The 19,027-nt window shown below is 40.9% G+C and overlaps 1 protein-coding gene across 3 annotated transcripts in view; it reads right to left on the bottom strand.

Annotated features, from left to right (window-relative positions):
- LOC132394037 (GRAM domain-containing protein 2B) overlaps window positions 1–19,027 on the bottom strand; it is a 103,623-nt gene that overhangs the window by 39,820 nt on the left and 44,776 nt on the right. Inside the window, exon 1 of one of the 3 annotated variants that reach the window (XM_059969685.1) lies at window positions 6,287–6,722. The exons of the other annotated variants lie outside the window; for them this stretch is intronic. Coding sequence (XP_059825668.1) covers window positions 6,287–6,393 — 107 coding nt within the window. The 5' untranslated portion in view covers window positions 6,394–6,722. Of the gene's footprint in view, window positions 1–6,286; window positions 6,723–19,027 lie in introns of those variants that run through there. 3 annotated transcript variants of the gene reach the window in all.

The following is a 19,027-nucleotide window of genomic DNA, read 5'->3' as shown; positions in this document are numbered from 1 at the left end:
TAACAACACTTTGAATCAATGTGCTCCAATCATAACAGAAAAATTCCCTAACAAGAGAGGACCTGCAGATGCTGGAAATCAAAGCAACACACAAAATGCTGGAGGAACTCAGCAGGTCAGGCACCATCAATGGAAAAAAGTACAGTCGACACTTAGGGCCGAGTCCCATCGGCATGTCCAAAATGTACCAATGGCACAATTATTGTTGACAGAATTTCAGTGGCGATGAGGAGGCATATTGGAATGATATAGATCAGGTGGTGTTGCAACCAACAACCTTGCACTCAACATCAGGAAGACCAAGGACTTGATTGTGGAATTCAGGAATGAGATCTTGAGGGAAACAAAACACACACCCACACCCATGCTCATTGAGGGATCAGCAGTGGAAAATGTAAGCAATTTCAGGTTCCTGAGTGTTAACATCTCTAAGGGTCTATTCTGTTGCTAACATATTGATGCAATTACAAAGAAGACATGACAGCAGCTATATTCCATCAGGTGTTTGAGAAGACTTAGTACGTCAATAAAGATGCTCTCAAAATTTCTACAGATGTACCATGGAGATCATTCTAATTGTATGCATCACTGCCTGGTATGGAGGGGCCACTGCGCAGGATCTGAAAATGCTGCAAACTCAGCAAGCTCATTATGGGCACTATCCTACCCATCAAAGATATCTTCAAAAGGCAATGCATCAAGAAGGCAGCACCTGTCATTAAGGACCTCTATCCAGCCTGGGCATGCCCCCTTTCCTCTGTCTGCTACCATCAAGGTGGTGTTACAGGAACCTGAAAACACACACTCAATGGTTGTAGGAACAGCTTCCTTCCTCCCTTGGCAATCAGGTTTCTGAATGGACAATGAACCCGTGACCACAACCTTACTCTTTTTCTTTTTTTACACTACTTCTTTCTCATTGCAATTTATAGTGTTTTAAAAATGATGTATTGCAATCTTACTGTTCCATTCTGGACTCCTTCCTTAGAAAACTGATAAGGTAACAAATGTGCTCAAGTGCCACATACAAATAACTGAAGATCAGCTGGAATGCCAATTAGATAACCTGACATTTAACCTTGATATTAAGGCAGTTGTTCTTCCAATGAAAGGTATAAAGGGAAAAACAACCGTCTTGATATCAAAGCAATGTTTCCACAATTATATTTTTCATAATTTCCGTATGAATAGGAAAGGTTGAGGCACATGGACCAAACGCTGCATGAAGGGTGATTGTTTTGGATGTTGGGAAGTCCGTCATTGGAGTCACGGGACATTGCAGCAGGAGATCATCAGGACAATCCTACACCCAAACATATTCAGCTGGTTCAACCATCTCCAAATGTCACAAGTGGTGCTCTTTACTGTCAATTTCTTAGGGCTCACTTGCGTTTAATTCCGCTCAGTTAACAAAGTAGTTCTTGTCCATACACATACATTGACAGTATTAACAAACTCAATCAATGATCAGCAAGGTCCCTTGACACATTACTATCACTACAGTCCCTTTCACTATTTACACTGGCAAAGCTAAGACATGGCAGAAACCAATGAGGAACAATTACTACTGTCTTTTGCATCTTCTGTGGAAAGCAATTCAACTCCTGTCTTCCCAAAGCCTTTCCTTTATATAAAAAAAGCCCAAGACTGTTATGGAATATTGTTCTTTTGCCCGGATGAATTCAGCTCCAATAACAATGAGCTTGTCAACATCAATGACAAAAAAAAAACAACAGTTAATTAGCACCTGATCCATCATCCTGAACATTCACTCCAGTACAGGCAGAACCTGCACCATCATCCTCACATCAAACTTCAGTAACTTGCTAAGGCTTTATCCACAAACCTTCCTGAAATTTGTTACTTAGAATGAGAAAAGCAGTGGGTGATCTCTTCTACAAAATTCCCCAATGGTTTAAGAGGCTGATTCATCACCAGCTTCTTAATAGAAATACATATGTAATGCTTCCCTTGTTGGTTACTTGTATGTTCAATTAGATATTAAAACAAGAACTGCTTTTAATAAGTTTGCTATTCAATTGAGAGTCAACAAAATCAAAATGATGCAGATTTAAAAGGTATTTAAAGAAATACAATATTTTGACTTATTGGCAAACACAAGATGAATGGACAACATGGCAAATCCATTTTCATATTTACAAATAGAATTGGTATATTATTGTCACACATCCTGAAATTAGTGAAAAAATGTTCCCATATGTAATGTTCATACAAATCAATTCATTACAATACATTGAGGTAGTACTTTGTAAAGTAATAATAATACTAATAATAATAATAATCAGAATAAAGTGTAACAACTGCAAAGTCCAATGCACATGGACAATAAGGTGTAAGATCACAAGAAGTTGTGAGGTCAAATGTTCATCTTATTATACCAGGGAAACATGCAGTAGTTTTATAACAGCAGGATAGAAGCTGTCCTTGAGCTTGGTGGTATGTGCTTTCAAGCTTTTAGGGTTTAAGGATAGGGATGAGTCCAAGTCCAGGTCAAACATCAGTGATCCCAAAAGTTGTGTTATGGATACTGAGGAGACCAGCCTTCTCTAGGTCAGAAACAGGTTCCAGATTGGGTGTCCAGTTCTACATACAGGTGGGAGTCAAGAGGCTTGTAATACCCCCAGGTTGGAAGTCTGTGCAAATCAAGGTCCATGCAAGTCTAGAAATAGAGGCTTGATTGTCAACCATGACTATGTCCAGAGGGCAAAGCCAAATGTTGGAGCCCAGAGCATGGCGAGTCCAGAGGTAGAAGCCTGAAGGTCAAAGACTGAAGGTAGCAGCCCAAAGGAGACATGAAAGCTCGGGTCACTGGGGTTGGAAATCCTTACAAGTCTGGAAGTTCAAACCTGTGATTGGCATCCTGGGTTGAAGTTGAAGGCCAGATAACTGAGAATCCGGGGACAAGGACTGAAGGCCTGGAGGGAGCCTGCCCTGGGGATTGGAAACTTGTCTGGCTGTGTCAGTAGTTGGGTTGGAAGGATGGGAAAGGAGGTGCTTTTGCTGTCATAGCCTCATTTTTGATTATTATTGTTGCTTGTGTTGTTTAGTGTAAACTATCCATATGCTATATTTGAACTGCAGTGTGTGGCAACCTTTCTAGCTGCTCCCAGCACATCCTTAGGTGTTATGGTTGTTAACACAAGTGAAGCACAACACTGTATGTTTTGTTGCACATGTGATAAGTAGTCTGAATGACCCTAAATGGAGAGAGAGGGACTGCAGATTCTGAAAATCTGCAGCAATATACAAAATGGAGGACTGCAGCAGGTCAGGCAGCATACATGGAGGAAAATAGATAGTTGACATTTCAGGTTGAGACCCATTGTTCCAGTTGATTCTTGTTCTAGAGAATTTGTTTCTCCTTACCCTTCTGAGTTTGAGCATTTTCTAGATATGTACTCTCTACATCTTTCACAAATGGCGGAGAAGGTACAGAAGTCACTTGGTTCAGTTGTGACCGTGGTGGAATAGGTTCAGTGGAGTTTCACTGGCTTGGATGTGACAGCAGTGGAGGTCCACTGGGGTGGATCTACTAGCGGTGGAGAAGGTGCAGATGGCATACAAGTTGTCCCTGTGCCTGACAGAGGAGGAAAACTTCAAGAGAATAAAGAAGGTTGGTTGGTCAGAAAAATAGCAACGGAATTTAATTCAGATAATACAACAAGGTAAGAGAATACCCATTCAATGCAAGATTGATGAGAAAAACAACTTCGGCATACTCCAAGTCATAGATAAAATGACACTTTTTTTTGCTTAGTCATTACACAGAACATAAGAACAAAGAAGTTACATTACAATGTAGATGGGAGATGCCAGTGAGTAGTGGTGGATAATTGTTTATCGGGATGGAGGCCGGTGACTAGCGGGGTGCCTCAGGGATCTGTTTTGGGCCCAATGTTGTTTGTAATATACATAAATGATCTGGATGATGGGGTGGTAAATTGGATTAGTAAGTATGCCGATGATACTAAGGTAGGAGGTGTTGTGGATAATGAGGTGGATTTTCAAAGCTTGCAGGGAGATTTATGCCGGTTGGAAGAATGGGCTGAACGTTGGCAGATGGAGTTTAATGCTGAGAAGTGTGAGGTTCTACATTTTGGCAGGAATAATCCAAATAGAACATACAGAGTAAATGGTAGGGCATTGAGGAATGCAGAGGAACAGAGAGATCTAGGAATAACTGTGCATAGTTCCCTGAAAGTGGAGTCTCATGTAGATAGGGTGGTGAAGAGGGCTTTTGGAACGCTGGCCTTTATAAATCAAAGCATTGAGTACAGAAGTTGGGATGTAATGCTAAAGTTGTACAAGGCATTGGTAAGGCCAAATTTGGAATATTGTGTGCAGTTCTGGTCACCGAATTATAGGAAAGATATCAATAAATTAGAGAGAGTGCAGAGACGATTTACTAGGATGTTACCTGGGTTTCAGCAATTAAGTTACAGAGAAAGGTTGAACAAGTTAGGTCTCTATTCATTGGAGCGTAGAAGGTTGAGGGGGGATTTGATCGAGGTATTTAAAATTTTGAGAGGGATAGATAGAGTTGACGTGAACAGGCTGTTTCCATTGAGAGTAGGGGAGATTCAAACTAGAGGACATGATTTGAGAGTTAGGGGGCAGAAGTTTAAGGGAAACACGAGGGGGTATTTCTTTACTCAAAGAGTGATAGCTGTGTGGAATGAGCTTCCTGTAGAAGTAGTAGAGGCCAGTTCAGTTGTGTCATTTAAGGTAAAATTGGATAGGTATATGGACAGGAAAGGAGTGGAGGGTTATGGGCTGAGTGCGGGTAGGTGGGACTAGGTGAGATTAAGGGTTCGGCACGGACTAGGAGGGCCAAGATGGCCTGTTTCCGTGCTGTGATTGTTATATGGTTACAATTGTGTAGACCTCAGTTGGGTCACTGCTTTAGCATTGTATATAGTCCTGATTGTCACATACAGCAAAGATATTCTATTGTAAAAGGTAGATAGAAGACTTTTTTTAAAAAAACAAGGTTGTTGCCATGATTAGAAAAACTTTACTTATAAGATTGTATAGACTGCAGCTGATTTCTTCAGAACAAAAGCCGAGGAGAGACACAGGAAGATGTAAACTGAAAATTTGAGAGGCCTAGATAAAGTAAAGGACTCTTGCCCCGAACAGAAGGAAGGATTGTAAATTTAAAGTAAATTGGAGAATGATTACAGGAAAGATAAATTTTCCTGCCCAGAAAGTGGCAGGAGCCTTTAACTCACAATCTGAAAGGATTGAAGAATCAAACAAGTATGTAAAGAGGAATTAGGCAAGTCAGCTCTGGTTTTAGCTAGTGTGGACATGAATGGCTTCTTTTTTTAGCAAGAAAGTTCACATATTCTGATCTGTAGAAAATCAAATTGTTTTTAAGTGCACCATCACTATGTTCAGAAAGAATTTGGACAATCTTGGATTAACATTATATGCAAATTCCTGCCGTCTCGGTAGAAAATGAACCCAAACTAAAAATAACTCAAAGTACACATCAACTTGTTTAATTTGGCAGCGCCTTCAAACGTATTTCATCCGAACAATTCCTTACATCAACAAGTTTAAACAAAAGCCCCATTCTGATTATTTACTTTCTTCCTGTTGTTCCCCCAACCCTTCAACTGAATACACGCCCCTTTGTCCGGTTTATGGAAATTAATTGACAAAGTATAATCAAAAGCTTAAAAGGTGAATGCGCGCGGCAGCTGACATTAACTGTTACTACACAAACTTAAATTGCAAAGTTGCTCCTCCATCATGCCCCAGTGAAGCAAAAGAATATTTAACCGGGCGCCTTCTACAGTACATCCCGGATGCTGACAACTGTCATTCAGTCAAATGACAACTCCGTTTTGAAGATGCGCTCCTAATATCTGATGTTTACAGAAATATTCCATAATATTGTTGTGTGTGGGTGGGAGGGGAGGGATGAGTTAAGAGGAAAAAAAATTAAAACGTAAGCCAAAGTGAAAGTTGTTCAGAAACGCAATTACCAAGTAGCCTTTCTACAAGTGCACGCGGACGCCGACGGAGTTGTACAACTTCGGCAAATTACTTAATTTTAATTCAAAAGTACGGCGATTAGCTTTCAGCAGCCGGCGCGAAGCTCAGCCGCTGCCTTCTGTCACGGGGATGGACCGGAGCGGCTACCCGGCTTCGCAAACCGAAAGGCCCGGCTCCCCACACCCGAACCAGTCGGACCTTTCCAAAAGAAAACAACTTGCCCTGCATTTCTCATTGTAAGCAAGAGTAAACTCCCACCCACCTCCCCGCGTTCATTGAAGTTTCTCCGATCCGAGGGCTTTTGTTAGCTGGGGAAGCAAGTTTTACAATTTCAGCTGACTTCCGTCTGCATGTCAGGCTCTGTTGCATCACATCGGAGTTGAAACTTGAGACCGGCTGATCCGCAGCCCGGGTTGCGAGATGATGAGGGAAACAGTGCGATCGCCAGTAACACGAGGTGGAACTAATACGAGTTCTCACGCCACATCAAGTCAGCGGGAGGGAAAAGAAACTTCAGGACAAAACATCAAGAGAGCAGCGTTTCCCGCCTGGGATAACTCAAATTCTTACTGCGATCTCAGCACTTCGGGAGTAATCCCAGATACACTTATTTCCTGACCTCGATGCTGCTCTGACTTCGGAAAAAAAAGTATCCTACATCGAGGAAACTCTTTTGAAGTCTAAACTGTTTGGACGTTTCCTCACGTGGAAAATGGCAGCCAATTAGTACACAAGCAGCTCCCACCGACTGCAGATTTATGCCAATGGCAGCAAGCTGAATGACAAGTGTAGACCGGGACATAAGGAATAGTTCGGCAGTGATTAGATAGACGGAACTGTACAACAAGGAAAAGGCCCTTCGGCCCGCAATGCTATGCCGAACCAGCTAAAAAGTAAATCAACCATGGACCACGGTTAGTGGCGGGATCTTCCATTGAATACCAGAAGGGCCTTGGATTGACTTCTAGTCTCGAACTGAAGAAGTATTCCCTCATTATTATGCAGTGGATTTGTACACGTTCCAACACGGCCCCGAAACGTGCACTCTTCTATTTTCCTCCACCGATGAAGCTGGCTGCAGAGATCCTACAACATTTTGAGCACGTGAAAGACTTTCAATCATCGGGGGGGGAAAAAACGAAAAATATTTAGAGCAATGAAAGAAGCAGCAAGCAGAATTCTCTCTCCTTACCTTTCAATCACCTTTATTTATCAAACCTATATATTTTGTAAGGGTCGTGGGAAAAAGAGGAAAGAAATAAAATTTTGAAAAATGGGCATTTTGACCATGGTCTACTCAAACTAATATTCTACACATACTTGAAAACAACAATACAGTTCTTTTCCTCTCAGAGCTAGGCACAGGAGTCATTAAAAACAACTTGTGTATACATTCAACTAGTACAGAATCAGATTTAATATCACTGGCATGTGTCATGAAATGTATTAACTTTACAGCAGCAGTACAATGAAACATGATAGATATAGATAGAAATATAAAACTGAATTACATTAAGTATGCATATGTCCATTAAATAGTGAATTTAAAATAAGTAGTGCAAAAAAGTGAGGAAGTGTTCATGGGTTCAATGTCCATTTAGGAATTGGATGGCAGACAGGAAGAAGCTGTTTCTGAATGACTGAGTGTGTGCCTTTAGGGCTTCTGTGCCTCCCTCCCGAAAGTAACAGTGTGAAGAGGGCATGTCCTGGGTGGTAGAGGTCCTTAATAATGGACATCGCCTTCCTAAGGCACCACTTCTTGAAGATGTCTTGGGTTCTATGGAGGCTGACTAATTTTACAAGTTTCCGCAATTGACTTCGATAATATGCAGTAGCCCACCCCATACCAGAGTGATGCAGTCAGTCAGAATGCTTTCCATTTTACATCTGTAATAGTTTGAGTGTTTTAGTCGACAAACCCTTTTTCCTCAAAGTACAAATTGTTTATAGGGATTTTTTTTAAATAAACAATTGTTGCATTCAATTTTTTTTTAATGTGTTTTTCAAATAGAATTAATGCCCTTATAGAGTGGATATGGAGAGGATGTTTCCTACGGTGGGAGAGTCTAAGATCAGAGGACACAGCCTCAGAATGGAGGGGGTCCTTACTGAATGGAGATGAGCCAGGGAGTGCTGAATCTCTGGAATCCTTTGCTACAGGCAGCTGTGGAGGCCAAATCATTATACATATTTAAGGCAGAAGTTGAATGATTCTTGATTGGTCAGGTAATGAGGGGATACAGAGAGAAGACAGAAGATTGGGGCTGAGAGGAAAATTAATGATGATGAAATTGTGGAGTGACCATAATGGGCTAAATTGCCTAATTCTGCTCCTATATCCTGTGGTCTTATATCTGCTACGACCATCAGGTAAAAGGCGCAAAAGCCTGAAGAATAACACCATCAGATTCAGGAACAGCTACTTTCCACAAAATGACCTGCACAATCCCAATCCTACTTCAACAACCGAACACTACAGACCACCACTTGCACAACCATGGACATGTTTTTAATTGATTATGTACTAACACTTTGTTTTTGCATACAGTATTAAATTGTACATAAACTGTGTCATCAGAATCTACATGTTGTACGTTTTTCATTGTATCTGGAACCTCCCTGTACTTGTGCATATGACAATAAACTTGACTTGTATATTTAAACCCAGTTTCTCTGCTGAAGGGTTGGCTTCTGTTCGTGAAAAACTATGAAGTGACTCAATGTCTGGAATTATCATATTTAAAGCACCTACCAAGAGTTCAAAATCAGATTTAATATTATTCAGGCTCCTGTACCTCCTCCCTGATGGTCACAATGAGAAGAGGCATATGCTGGGTGATAGGGGCCTTAATGATGGATGCCACCTTTTTGAGGCATCGCTCCTTGAAGATGTCCTGGATGCTACGGAGGCTGGTGCCCATGATGGAGCTGACCAAGTTCAGAACTTTTTGCAGCTTTTGATTCTATGCAGCAGCCCTTCCCCCACACCAGACTGTGATGCAGCCAGCTAGAATGCTCTCAATGGTACGTCTGTAGAAATTTGAGAGGTTCTTTGGTGACATACCAAATCTCTTCAAACTCATAATGAAATATGGGCACTGTCATGCCTACTTTGTAAATGTATTGATATGTTGGACCCGGGATAGATCCTCAGAGACGTTGACACCCAGGAACCTGAAACTGCTCACCCTTTCCACTTTTGATCCCCCTATGAGGACTGGCGTGTGTTCCCTCATTTTACACTTCCTGAAGTCCACAATCAGTTCTTTGGTCTTACTGATACTGAGTGCAAAGTGGTTGTTGCGACACCACACAACTAGCTGATATCTTGATTCTGTATGTCTTTTCATCAACATCAGAAATTCTTCCAACAATAGCTGTGTTGGCATCAAATTTATAAGTGGCATTTGAGCTGTGCCTAGCCATGTTGTCATGGGTGTATAAAGAGTAGACCAGAGGGCTGAGCACTCATCCTTGAGGTGCACCAGTGTTGATTGTCAGTGAGGTGGAGATGTTATTTCCAATCCACACAGACTGTGGTCTTCTGGTGAAAAAGCAGAGGATCCATTGTTTGAGGAAGGTACAAAGGCCTAGGTTTGGAGCTTTTCGATCAGAAATGTGGAAATGGTTATGTTAAACACTGAGCTGTAGTCAACAGACAGCATTCTGACACAAGTCCAGGTGATCCAAGGTCACGTGAAGAGCCAATGAGATTGCATCTGCTGTAGGCCTATTCTGGTGATGGAGTAATTGCAATGAGTCCAGATCCTTGCTGAGACAGGACTTAATTCTAGCCATAACCAACCTTTCCAAGCACTTAATCACTGTGGATGTGAGTGTTACAGGACGATAATTGTTAAGGCAGCTCGCCCTGCTCTCATTGGGAACTGGTATGTTTTTTGCCCTTTTGAAGTAGATGGGTATTTCTGACTGCAGCAATGAAGAGACTGAAAATTATCTGATCAGTTGCTTATTGCCACTCACCATACATGTTACTTTTCAGGAGCAAACACTCAATTTGTGTATGGGTCAAGCCTTATGGGATTGGGCACATGTGATGGGAGCATGACTGGCATGACACCAAACATCAAATGGTCCTTCAGGAAGGGCTGCAGACTGCCTCCTTAAACTGCTGTTTCTTGTATGGCGAAGATGGTCTCCAATGCTGCTAGTGTAGAGTACGTTTTAAATATGAAGATTTCGGGGAACTTTCTCAATGGCGATATTCTAATCTGCCTGCTTCCCCCCCTCACGGGAATTTACAGCACAGAAAACCATTCTGCCCGTCATAATCAGACAGAGCAAGCGTGGTATTAAATTTTTGTCCACTTCACAGTTCTTGGTCCAGAGCCTTGAAGGTTATGCATTGAGTTTTCACCCAATTACTCAGGCTCTAGATGGCCGGAGTTGCAGATTTGTGTTTCTGTAGAGCATTTTGTAGATTGCACACATTGCAATGGGATGGAGACAGTAAATGCATGGTTGTAGTTGGACCCATCCAGGCAAATGAAGAGTACGTCAGTCATTAAAGTGCTCATATGTAGTCAAATATCAACTGGGGATTCACTCCCCGCAGAATAATCCGCTACCTCTCTAGTCAGAGTCACAGTAATTGTGTGAAGATCAGGTAATGGCATGGAAGTTTAAAGGCGGATGGTCTCACACTGTCCTATTGGCAACTGCTGTCACCGACGTGTGCCATTGCCAATTACTAGCCTATTGTATGCTGGCAGGGACTGCTTCCTTATCTGGAAATATGAACAAAACTGACCATTGTCTAATCTGCAATAATCACTGGCTCTAACAACTGACAAAGGGAAGGTGAATGGAAAAGAACCACACTTATGACAATGCTTAGAGGAGTACTAGTGATATCCAGGAATACAAGAAGTCTGGCTTCCAATAACCAAAACCAACATCTTTTATTGTAGATATGACTTAAGCCTGTGAAGAGAACTCTCAATTCCTGTTCTCTAGGTTTTATCAGGTCATCTTAATGCTATGTCTAGTCAAATACTATTTCACAATGAGAAAAAGCCTAGGGAACAATGTTTTATATATCTAAGTACTACAATGTTTTCTGGTACTAGTGATTACAACCGTACAAATATTAACGTGGAGATTATAGTTTCATCTGATCTCACAGTATTACCAAATCAAAGGTGACTGTATTGCTGAAGAAGCCATAAAATAGATCTTTGGAGAATGGCCAAAGACAACTTCAGTGTGATTACTTTGAACAAGCCTATTCAACAACGATATTCTTTGGCACCTCTGCTGAAGTGCTAAGGACTGATAACTAAAGGTCATCAAACCATACTTGCTGTGCTTTGGCAATTGCGTATTGTAAAAGTTCTTTCTGAGCAAGCTATTTGTTATTTGCTGATGATACAAAGGTTGGAGATATTGTGGATAGTGTGGAGGGCTGTCAGAGGTTACAGCAGGACATTGATAGGATGCAAAATTGGGCTGAGAAGTGGCAGATGGAGTTCAATCCAGATAAGTGTGAAGTGATTCATTTTGGTAGGTCAAATATGATGGCAGAATATACTATTAATGTTAAAACTCTTGGCAGTGTGGAGGATCAGAGGGATCTTGGGGGTCCAAGTCCATAGGATTCTCAAAGCCTCTGTGCAGCTTGACGCTGTGGTTAAGAAGGCATACAATGCATTGGCCTTCATTAATCGTGAAATTGAATTTCGGAGCCATGAGGTAATGTTGCAGCTTTATAGGACCTTGGTCAGACCCCACTTGGAGTACTGTGCTCAGTTCTGGTTGCCTAACTACAGGAAGGATGTGGAAGCCATAGAAAAGGTACAAAGGAGATTTACAAGGACGTTGCCTGGATTGGGGAGCATGCCTTATAAAAACAGGTTGAGTGAACTCGGCCTTTTCTCCTTGGAGCGATGAAGGATGAGAGGTGTATAAGATGATGAAAGGCATTGATTGTGTGGATAGTCAGAGGCTTTTTCCCAGGGCTGAAATGGTTGCCACAAGAAGACACAGGTTTAAAGTGCTGGCGAGTAGGTGTAGAGGAGATGTCAGGGGTAAGTTTTTTTACTCAGAGAGTGGTGAGTGCATGGAATGGGCTGCCGGCAACAGTGGTGGAGGCAAATACGATAGGGTCTTTTAAGAGACTTTTGGATAGGTACATGGAGCTTCGAAAAATAGAGGGCTATGGGAAAGTCTAGTAATTTCTAAGGTAGGGACATGTTCGGCACAACTTTGTGGGCCAGAGGGCCTGTATTGTGCTGTAGGCTTTCTATGTTTCTATTTTGAATGATGGGATAAAATGACTACTTCAAATGAGGTACTTTTAGATTCAATTTGATTCACAAATTAAGGTAGTCTTCCTTTTAAATATAAAGAGTGTTAGTAACTGTTATGAGATCAGCTCAGGTTCTTGGCAGAATATCCATCTAGTAGAACGGCAGTGCATCAATCCAACTATTGTTGCATCAACAAGACCTTATCAGTACCTAGTGATAGTATTTACAATTCAAAGATTGGGAAATGTTTTTGGGACATGTTTTGAATACAACGTCTATGTAAACTCAGGTTCACCCAAAATGGCAAATAAACAAAAAAAGCAAGTGCAGCTGACCATAATTTATATTGACGTTTTAATGGTTGCTTAACGTGTGACACAGTTGCACAGCCAGAAGAGCTGCTGTCTCACAGCACCAGAGGTCTAGGTTCAATACCTACCCTCTCTGTTCACTCTGGGTGTCTCCTACATTCCAATACACATCATCAGGCCACTATAAACTGGCCTTCGTGCAAGTGAATCAGGGGAGACAATAAGAATGTGGGGTGATTTAGCAAATGGAATTAATGCAGGATTTGTGTAAATAGGTGGTTGATGTTTGGCATGGACAAATGGATCAAGGGGCCTGTTCTGCACTGCATCTCTATAATTTTTTTTAAAAAAAGTCATCCAGAAAAGATAGTATTATATTTATGTATGTGTACACACACACACACACACCTTTTCAAATATTTATTCAACTTCTTGAAAAGTTGTAATAATGTTGAAAGGATGTAGTCAATAATTTTTTTTTACAAATTCCTTCAAAAGTTCGATCTTCTCTAGGTCAATGAATAGTAGTAGAACCTGAAGGATTTCTATCATTATTATAGAGTGCCACTACTGCTGATTCTATTCTCAATGCCCCCTGTCGCCTTAGTGGGGTTTTAACTTGTACAGTCGTGGAGTAATTGGATTTGTTAGTTTCTTACAATTTTAATTTACACAACAAGATTTTTTTGATTAATTGCCAGAATGTGGGCATCATTGGCAAAGTTGCTATTTCTAGTAATTGTCAAAAGTGCCAGTAGATCTTGTCGAATCATCCTGGTTTATGTAATGAAAGAACTACTGAAACAGTGTAGTTAGATGCAATCTACAACCCAGTGACAATGAAAACCTACATGTCCATTCCCAGACAGTGTTTTCCTGTTTCTCATCTTATGAAAAGGTCCTAAATGAAATCCTAATTGAAGCTTTTCCCCCTGCCAAACAACATGTGCAGTTCCATATGCCACAATCACATTTTTCCCTTTGTTCCTAAATAAACAACTTAGTAAGCAATCATAACATTGACTCAGAGAATTTACTTAACCTTCGATCAGTACTTGGTATTGTGTAAAGCCACATCTAACAAACAACAAATTCCCATGCTATTCACAATAAAATGAGACATGTAAAGAACTTCTGTACCAGTGTAAGTAAAGCTATTCACAATGAGTTCTAAGAAAATGTATTGTGATCTTTGAGAAATACACTTTGAGGTAGGGATTTAAACTTAAAAGCACTTGTAAATATAACTATATAGGTTTTTATGTACATTTTATATTTAATTTCAGGTGCATTTGAAATGTTACCATCAGCTGCTGTCCATGTAAAAGGAATGGCACAGTGGTGTAGTAGTTATCACAGTGTTGGCATGTGGCTAAGTGGTTAAGGTGTTCGTCTAGTTATCTGAAGGTCGCTAGTTCAAGCCTTGGCTGAGGCTGTGTGTCTGTCCTTGAGCAAGGCACTTAACCACACATTGCTCTGCGACAACACTGGTGCTAAACTGTATGGGTCCTAATGCCCTTCCCTTGGACAACATCTGTGGCGTGGAGAAGGGAGAGCTGCAACATGGGCAACTGCCGGCCTTGCCCAGGCGCAAATCCATGGTCTATCGAGACTAACAGAGGCCTACACTACAGTTATCACAACTCTTCACAGTACCAGCTCTAAGACTGGAGATTCACCCTGGTTTTCTCCCACATGCCAAAGACATAAGGTTAGGGTGAGTGTGTAGTGTGAAGAGTGGCAACACTCATCGCTGACTTGATTTTATCCAAATAATGCATTTCACTGCGTGCTTCAATGTACATGTAACAAATAAGGCTAACCTGCATCTTTACCTAATCTTAAGAATTTAGAAAATCAAAATAATAGTCTCCATCAGGTGGTCAGAGCATAACGCGATGGAGTTGGCTCACAGTGGAATGTGGGAAAAAGGGGAAGTGCCAAGGGGTTCAGTTAACATTTAGATCATGGTTATATCACAGCCTGGAGAGAACAAGGAAAAAAAAAGGAGTGGCAATTTTAGAGATTATAATTACATAAATTTTGATTGCAATATTGTCTGAGTGAAGGGAAAGGACAAGAAGGAATTTCCGAAATATGTTCAGGAGAATGTGCTTACCAACCTGTTCTTGGTCCAGCTGATGTTGCATTGCAGATTCTGCCATTAGGGAATGAGGTTGGTCAAGTGCACACGAGAAATCACTTGGATGGCAGTGATCATCATATGATCAAATTTAGAATGGTAATGGAGAAATGCAACAAAAAACCAAAATACAATCTTCAAACTGGAAGTGGGATAACTCCAACAGGATAAAATAGGGATCCAGCCAAGGTGTATTGCAACTAAAAATTGACTATAAAAATGGCAGGAGCGAAAAAAAAGGGGGGATCTTAAAGGAGATTACAGGACAGGATCAACACATTTCCACATCAGGAGAAGCCAGGGCTCCATGAATGACAAGGGGGGGGTGGGGGATTGAGAATATGGTGAAATAAAAAGTAGGATATCATTTCATCAGAACTGATGAATGGTTACCAACCTGTACCATTAACTCTCAATTACTGCCAGAATGTTTTTTTCTTAATTTCCATCATCTGCAGCACATTGCTTTTCTTTATCTTTTTTGCCTAGCACTTTTTCCTTTGTAATGGCAATGGCACACACTCCTGCTCCTCTGGCACACAGCTACTGTGGCTCTATTGGCAACAGATGGAATTACATCCATAGAAAGAGGTAACATGGGGTCAGAAAATGTTGAATTTTGTAGGTGGAGTTAAGAAACTGCAAAAGTAAAAAAAAAACACATCATGAGAAACATATATAGGCCTCAAAATGGAGGCCAAGATGTGGGGTTGAGATTGCAAAGGGAGCTGGAAAGGGCATGTAAAAAGAATAAAGTCACAATTGTAATGGGGGACTTCAATATGCAAGGCGATTGGGAAAATCAGGTTGGTGTCAGGTCGCAAGAGAGGGGATTTGTTGAATGCCTATGAGATGGCTTTTTTTTATACAGCCTAAAAGGGAAAAGGCCATCTTAGATTGGATGTTGTGTAATGACCCAGATCTTAATATATTGTCAACTTAAAGTAAAGGAATCCTTAGGAGGTAGTGATCATAACATGATTGAATTCATACTGCAATTTGAGAGGGAGAAGCACAAGTCACATGCATCAGTATTGCAATGGAATACAGGGAATTACAGAGGCATAAAAAAGGAACTTGTCCAGGTGGATTGGAGGGAGGTACTGGTGGGACTGATGACAGAACAGATGTGGCTGAAGATTCTGGGAAAAGTTCACAAGGCGCAGGATTGACATGTCCCACAGGAGTAGTAGTTCTCAAATGGCAGGACTAGGCAACCGCGGCTGACAAGGGAAGTTAAGGACTGCATAAAAGACAAGGAAAGGACATATAACGTCACAAAAGTGAGTGGGAAGTTGGGTGACTGGGAAGCTTTTAAAATCCAACAAAAGGCAATTAAAACCCTTTAAGGGAAAAGATGAAATATCTAAGCAAATGCTGATAATATAAAGCAGGATACTAGAAGTTTTTTTTTCAGTTATATGAAGAATAAAAGGGAGGTGAGAGTTGATATTGGGCCACTGGAAAATGATTCTGGTGAGGTAGTAATGGGGCATAAAGAAATGGCAGATGAACTAAATAAGTAGTTTGCTTTAGTCTTTGCTGTGGAAGACACTAACTGTATGCCAGAGGTCCGTGAGTAGCAGGGAGCAGGAGTGAATACCATTGCTATTACAAAGGAAAAAGTCCTAAGCGAACTGAAAGGTCGCAAGTCACTTGGAAAGGATGGACTACATCCCAGACTCCTGAAAGAGGTTGCTGAAGAGATAATGGATGCATTGGTCATGATCTTTCATGAATCAGTTGATTCTAGTATGGTCCCGGAGGACTGGATATTTGCAAATGTCACTCCACCCTTTATGAAGGGAGGAAGACAAAGGGGGAAATTATAGACCAGTTAGCCTAACCTCAGTGATTGGGGAAGTGTTGAAGTCTATTACTAAGGATGAGGTTTCGGGGTACTTGGGGACTAATGATAATATAAGTCAGCATGGTTTCTGTCAAGGGAAATCTTTCCTGACTAATCGGTTAGAATTCTTCGAGAAATTAACAAGCAGGGTGGACAAGAGAGGCAGTGGATGTCGTTTACTTAAGATTTTCAGAAGGCATTTGCTAGGGTGCCTCATGTGAGGCTGCTTAACAAGATAAAATCCTATGGTGTTGCAGAAAATATGCTTACATGGATAGAGAAGTGGCTGACAGGCAGGAGACAGCAAGTGGAATAAAGGAGGACTTTTTTTGTTGGCTGCCAGTGACTACAGGTGTCTCAGAGGTCAGTTTTGGGACCGTTACTTTTAACATTGTTTGTCAATGATTCTGGAATTGATGGGTTTGTGGCAAAGTTTGCTGTTGATGCAAAGAATGGGCAAAAGTGGCAGATGGAACACAGCGTTAGGAAATGTATGATAATGCATTTTGGTAAAAGGAACAATAGTGCATACTATTGTCTAAATAGGGAGAAAAATCAAACATCAGAGGTGCAAAGGGACTTAGATGTCCTTGTTCAAGACTCCCAGATGATTCATTCACAGGCTGAGTCTGTGGTAAGGAAGGCAAATGCAATGTTGTCATTTATTTCAAGGGAAAAAATATAAAATAATGCTGAAGCTTTATAAGACACTAATCAGGCCACACTTGGACTATTACCAACAGTTTTGGGCCCCATATTGCGGAAAGGATGTGTTGTCATTGGAGAGTGTCCAGAGGAGGTTCACGATGATGATTTCAGGATTGAAGGGGTTAAAATTTGACAGCTTTGGGCCCATACTCAATGGAAGAATGCATGGGGATCTCTAAAACCTACCAAATGTTGAAAGGACTAGATAAGGTGAATGTGGAGAGGATGTTTCCTCTGGTGGGAGCATCCAGAACTAGAGGGTACAGCCTCAAAATTAAAGGGCAAACTTTTCGGATGGAAATAAGGAATGTTTTAGCCAAAGACTGGTGAATCTGTGGAATGCTCTGCCACAGACTGTGGTGGAGGCCAGTTCCGTGGGTATATTCAGAGCACAAGTTGATAGATTCCTGATTGGTCGGGTCTTCAAGGGATATGGTGAAAGGGCAGCAGTATGGGGTTGAATGGGATCCAAGATCAGACATGATGGAATGGCGGAGTGGACTCAATGGGCTGAATTACCTAATTCAGCTCCTATGTCTTATAGTCTCAGTCACAGTGGATTCCAGTTAATTGGGGCACCCGCTTATTTGGAACAACTCTTAAAGGACGAAAACTAATTGAGAAAACTTCTGGGATTCCCTTCATATATTTGGGACACTATGCTAGTTAATTGGGACAGGAGATTGTTGTCTGTTTATAACCAGCATCAATTGCATGCACTTGTGTGGACACTTGACACCACAGCACGCTTAGAGTGAAGTTTTTAAAATAGTATCAGTTACATGTTTTTGTGTTTAAAAAACAGTAACCGTGAGAAGCGTGCCATAAATCAATTCAAAACCGTTTTGCTCACTACTGTTTCAAGCATTCAGACTTAGAGATACCAGAACAGGCCAAGAGTGAAAATGTAACAATTTCACTACTTCAACAAGTTAGAAACTATGATGAATTTGAAGGAATTGACAATCATCTTGAATGTTACAATGAAAATGAAGATTTGAAGGATGTAATCATCAAAAGCACTACAAGAAAGCAGCCCATTACTTGCCTGGGCAGATTTTGTTCATTTACAAGCAAAAGAACATGGCAGCATTCACTGAACTAATTCCTCTGTTGATAACTATTACGAACTAATACGTAGTTTTATAGTACTGTAGTAGTGTTCTAATTTGCTCTGTACTTCATTTAAATGCATGATTTATTACTCAGTTAAATGTTAGTTTGTTGTTAAAATCTATTTCAAAGAAACTTCAGCTACTTGGGCCAAAATATACTGGTCCTGATGTACCCCAACTAACTGGAATCCACTGAATTTCCTTCTGGAACACATGTTTGCCAAGGAGATCAGGAAAACCTTATAATTTATGTTAATGTATAACTACACAATAAGAGTCGGTGCTGTATGACCCAGGTCATGCAATAAGACAAATATTAGCTTTGGCTGAAAGATCAAAAACTAAACGATTAATGCGCTTGGATCTGCCCAAAACCTGATTGGTTTCCAGTGCAAGCTGTCCACATCCAATGTTGCAGAGTGGTAAATACTAAAGGCACAGGATTGAATCTTGAGAGATGCTTTCAAGTTTGGTGCAGCCATAACAAAGGCCCTACAGGAAAAGGCCACAGTTTGAGGTCTTCTCATATTCACACAGAGGGACATGCATATATATTCCAAACACAAGTCTGAAAGGATATTGTAAGGAATGTCATCCAGGTGGTATAA

The sequence above is a fragment of the Hypanus sabinus genome, chromosome 5 (genome assembly GCF_030144855.1).
Source record: "Hypanus sabinus isolate sHypSab1 chromosome 5, sHypSab1.hap1, whole genome shotgun sequence".
NCBI lineage: Eukaryota > Metazoa > Chordata > Chondrichthyes > Myliobatiformes > Dasyatidae > Hypanus > Hypanus sabinus.
This window is presented reverse-complemented; position numbering and strand designations above follow the sequence as displayed.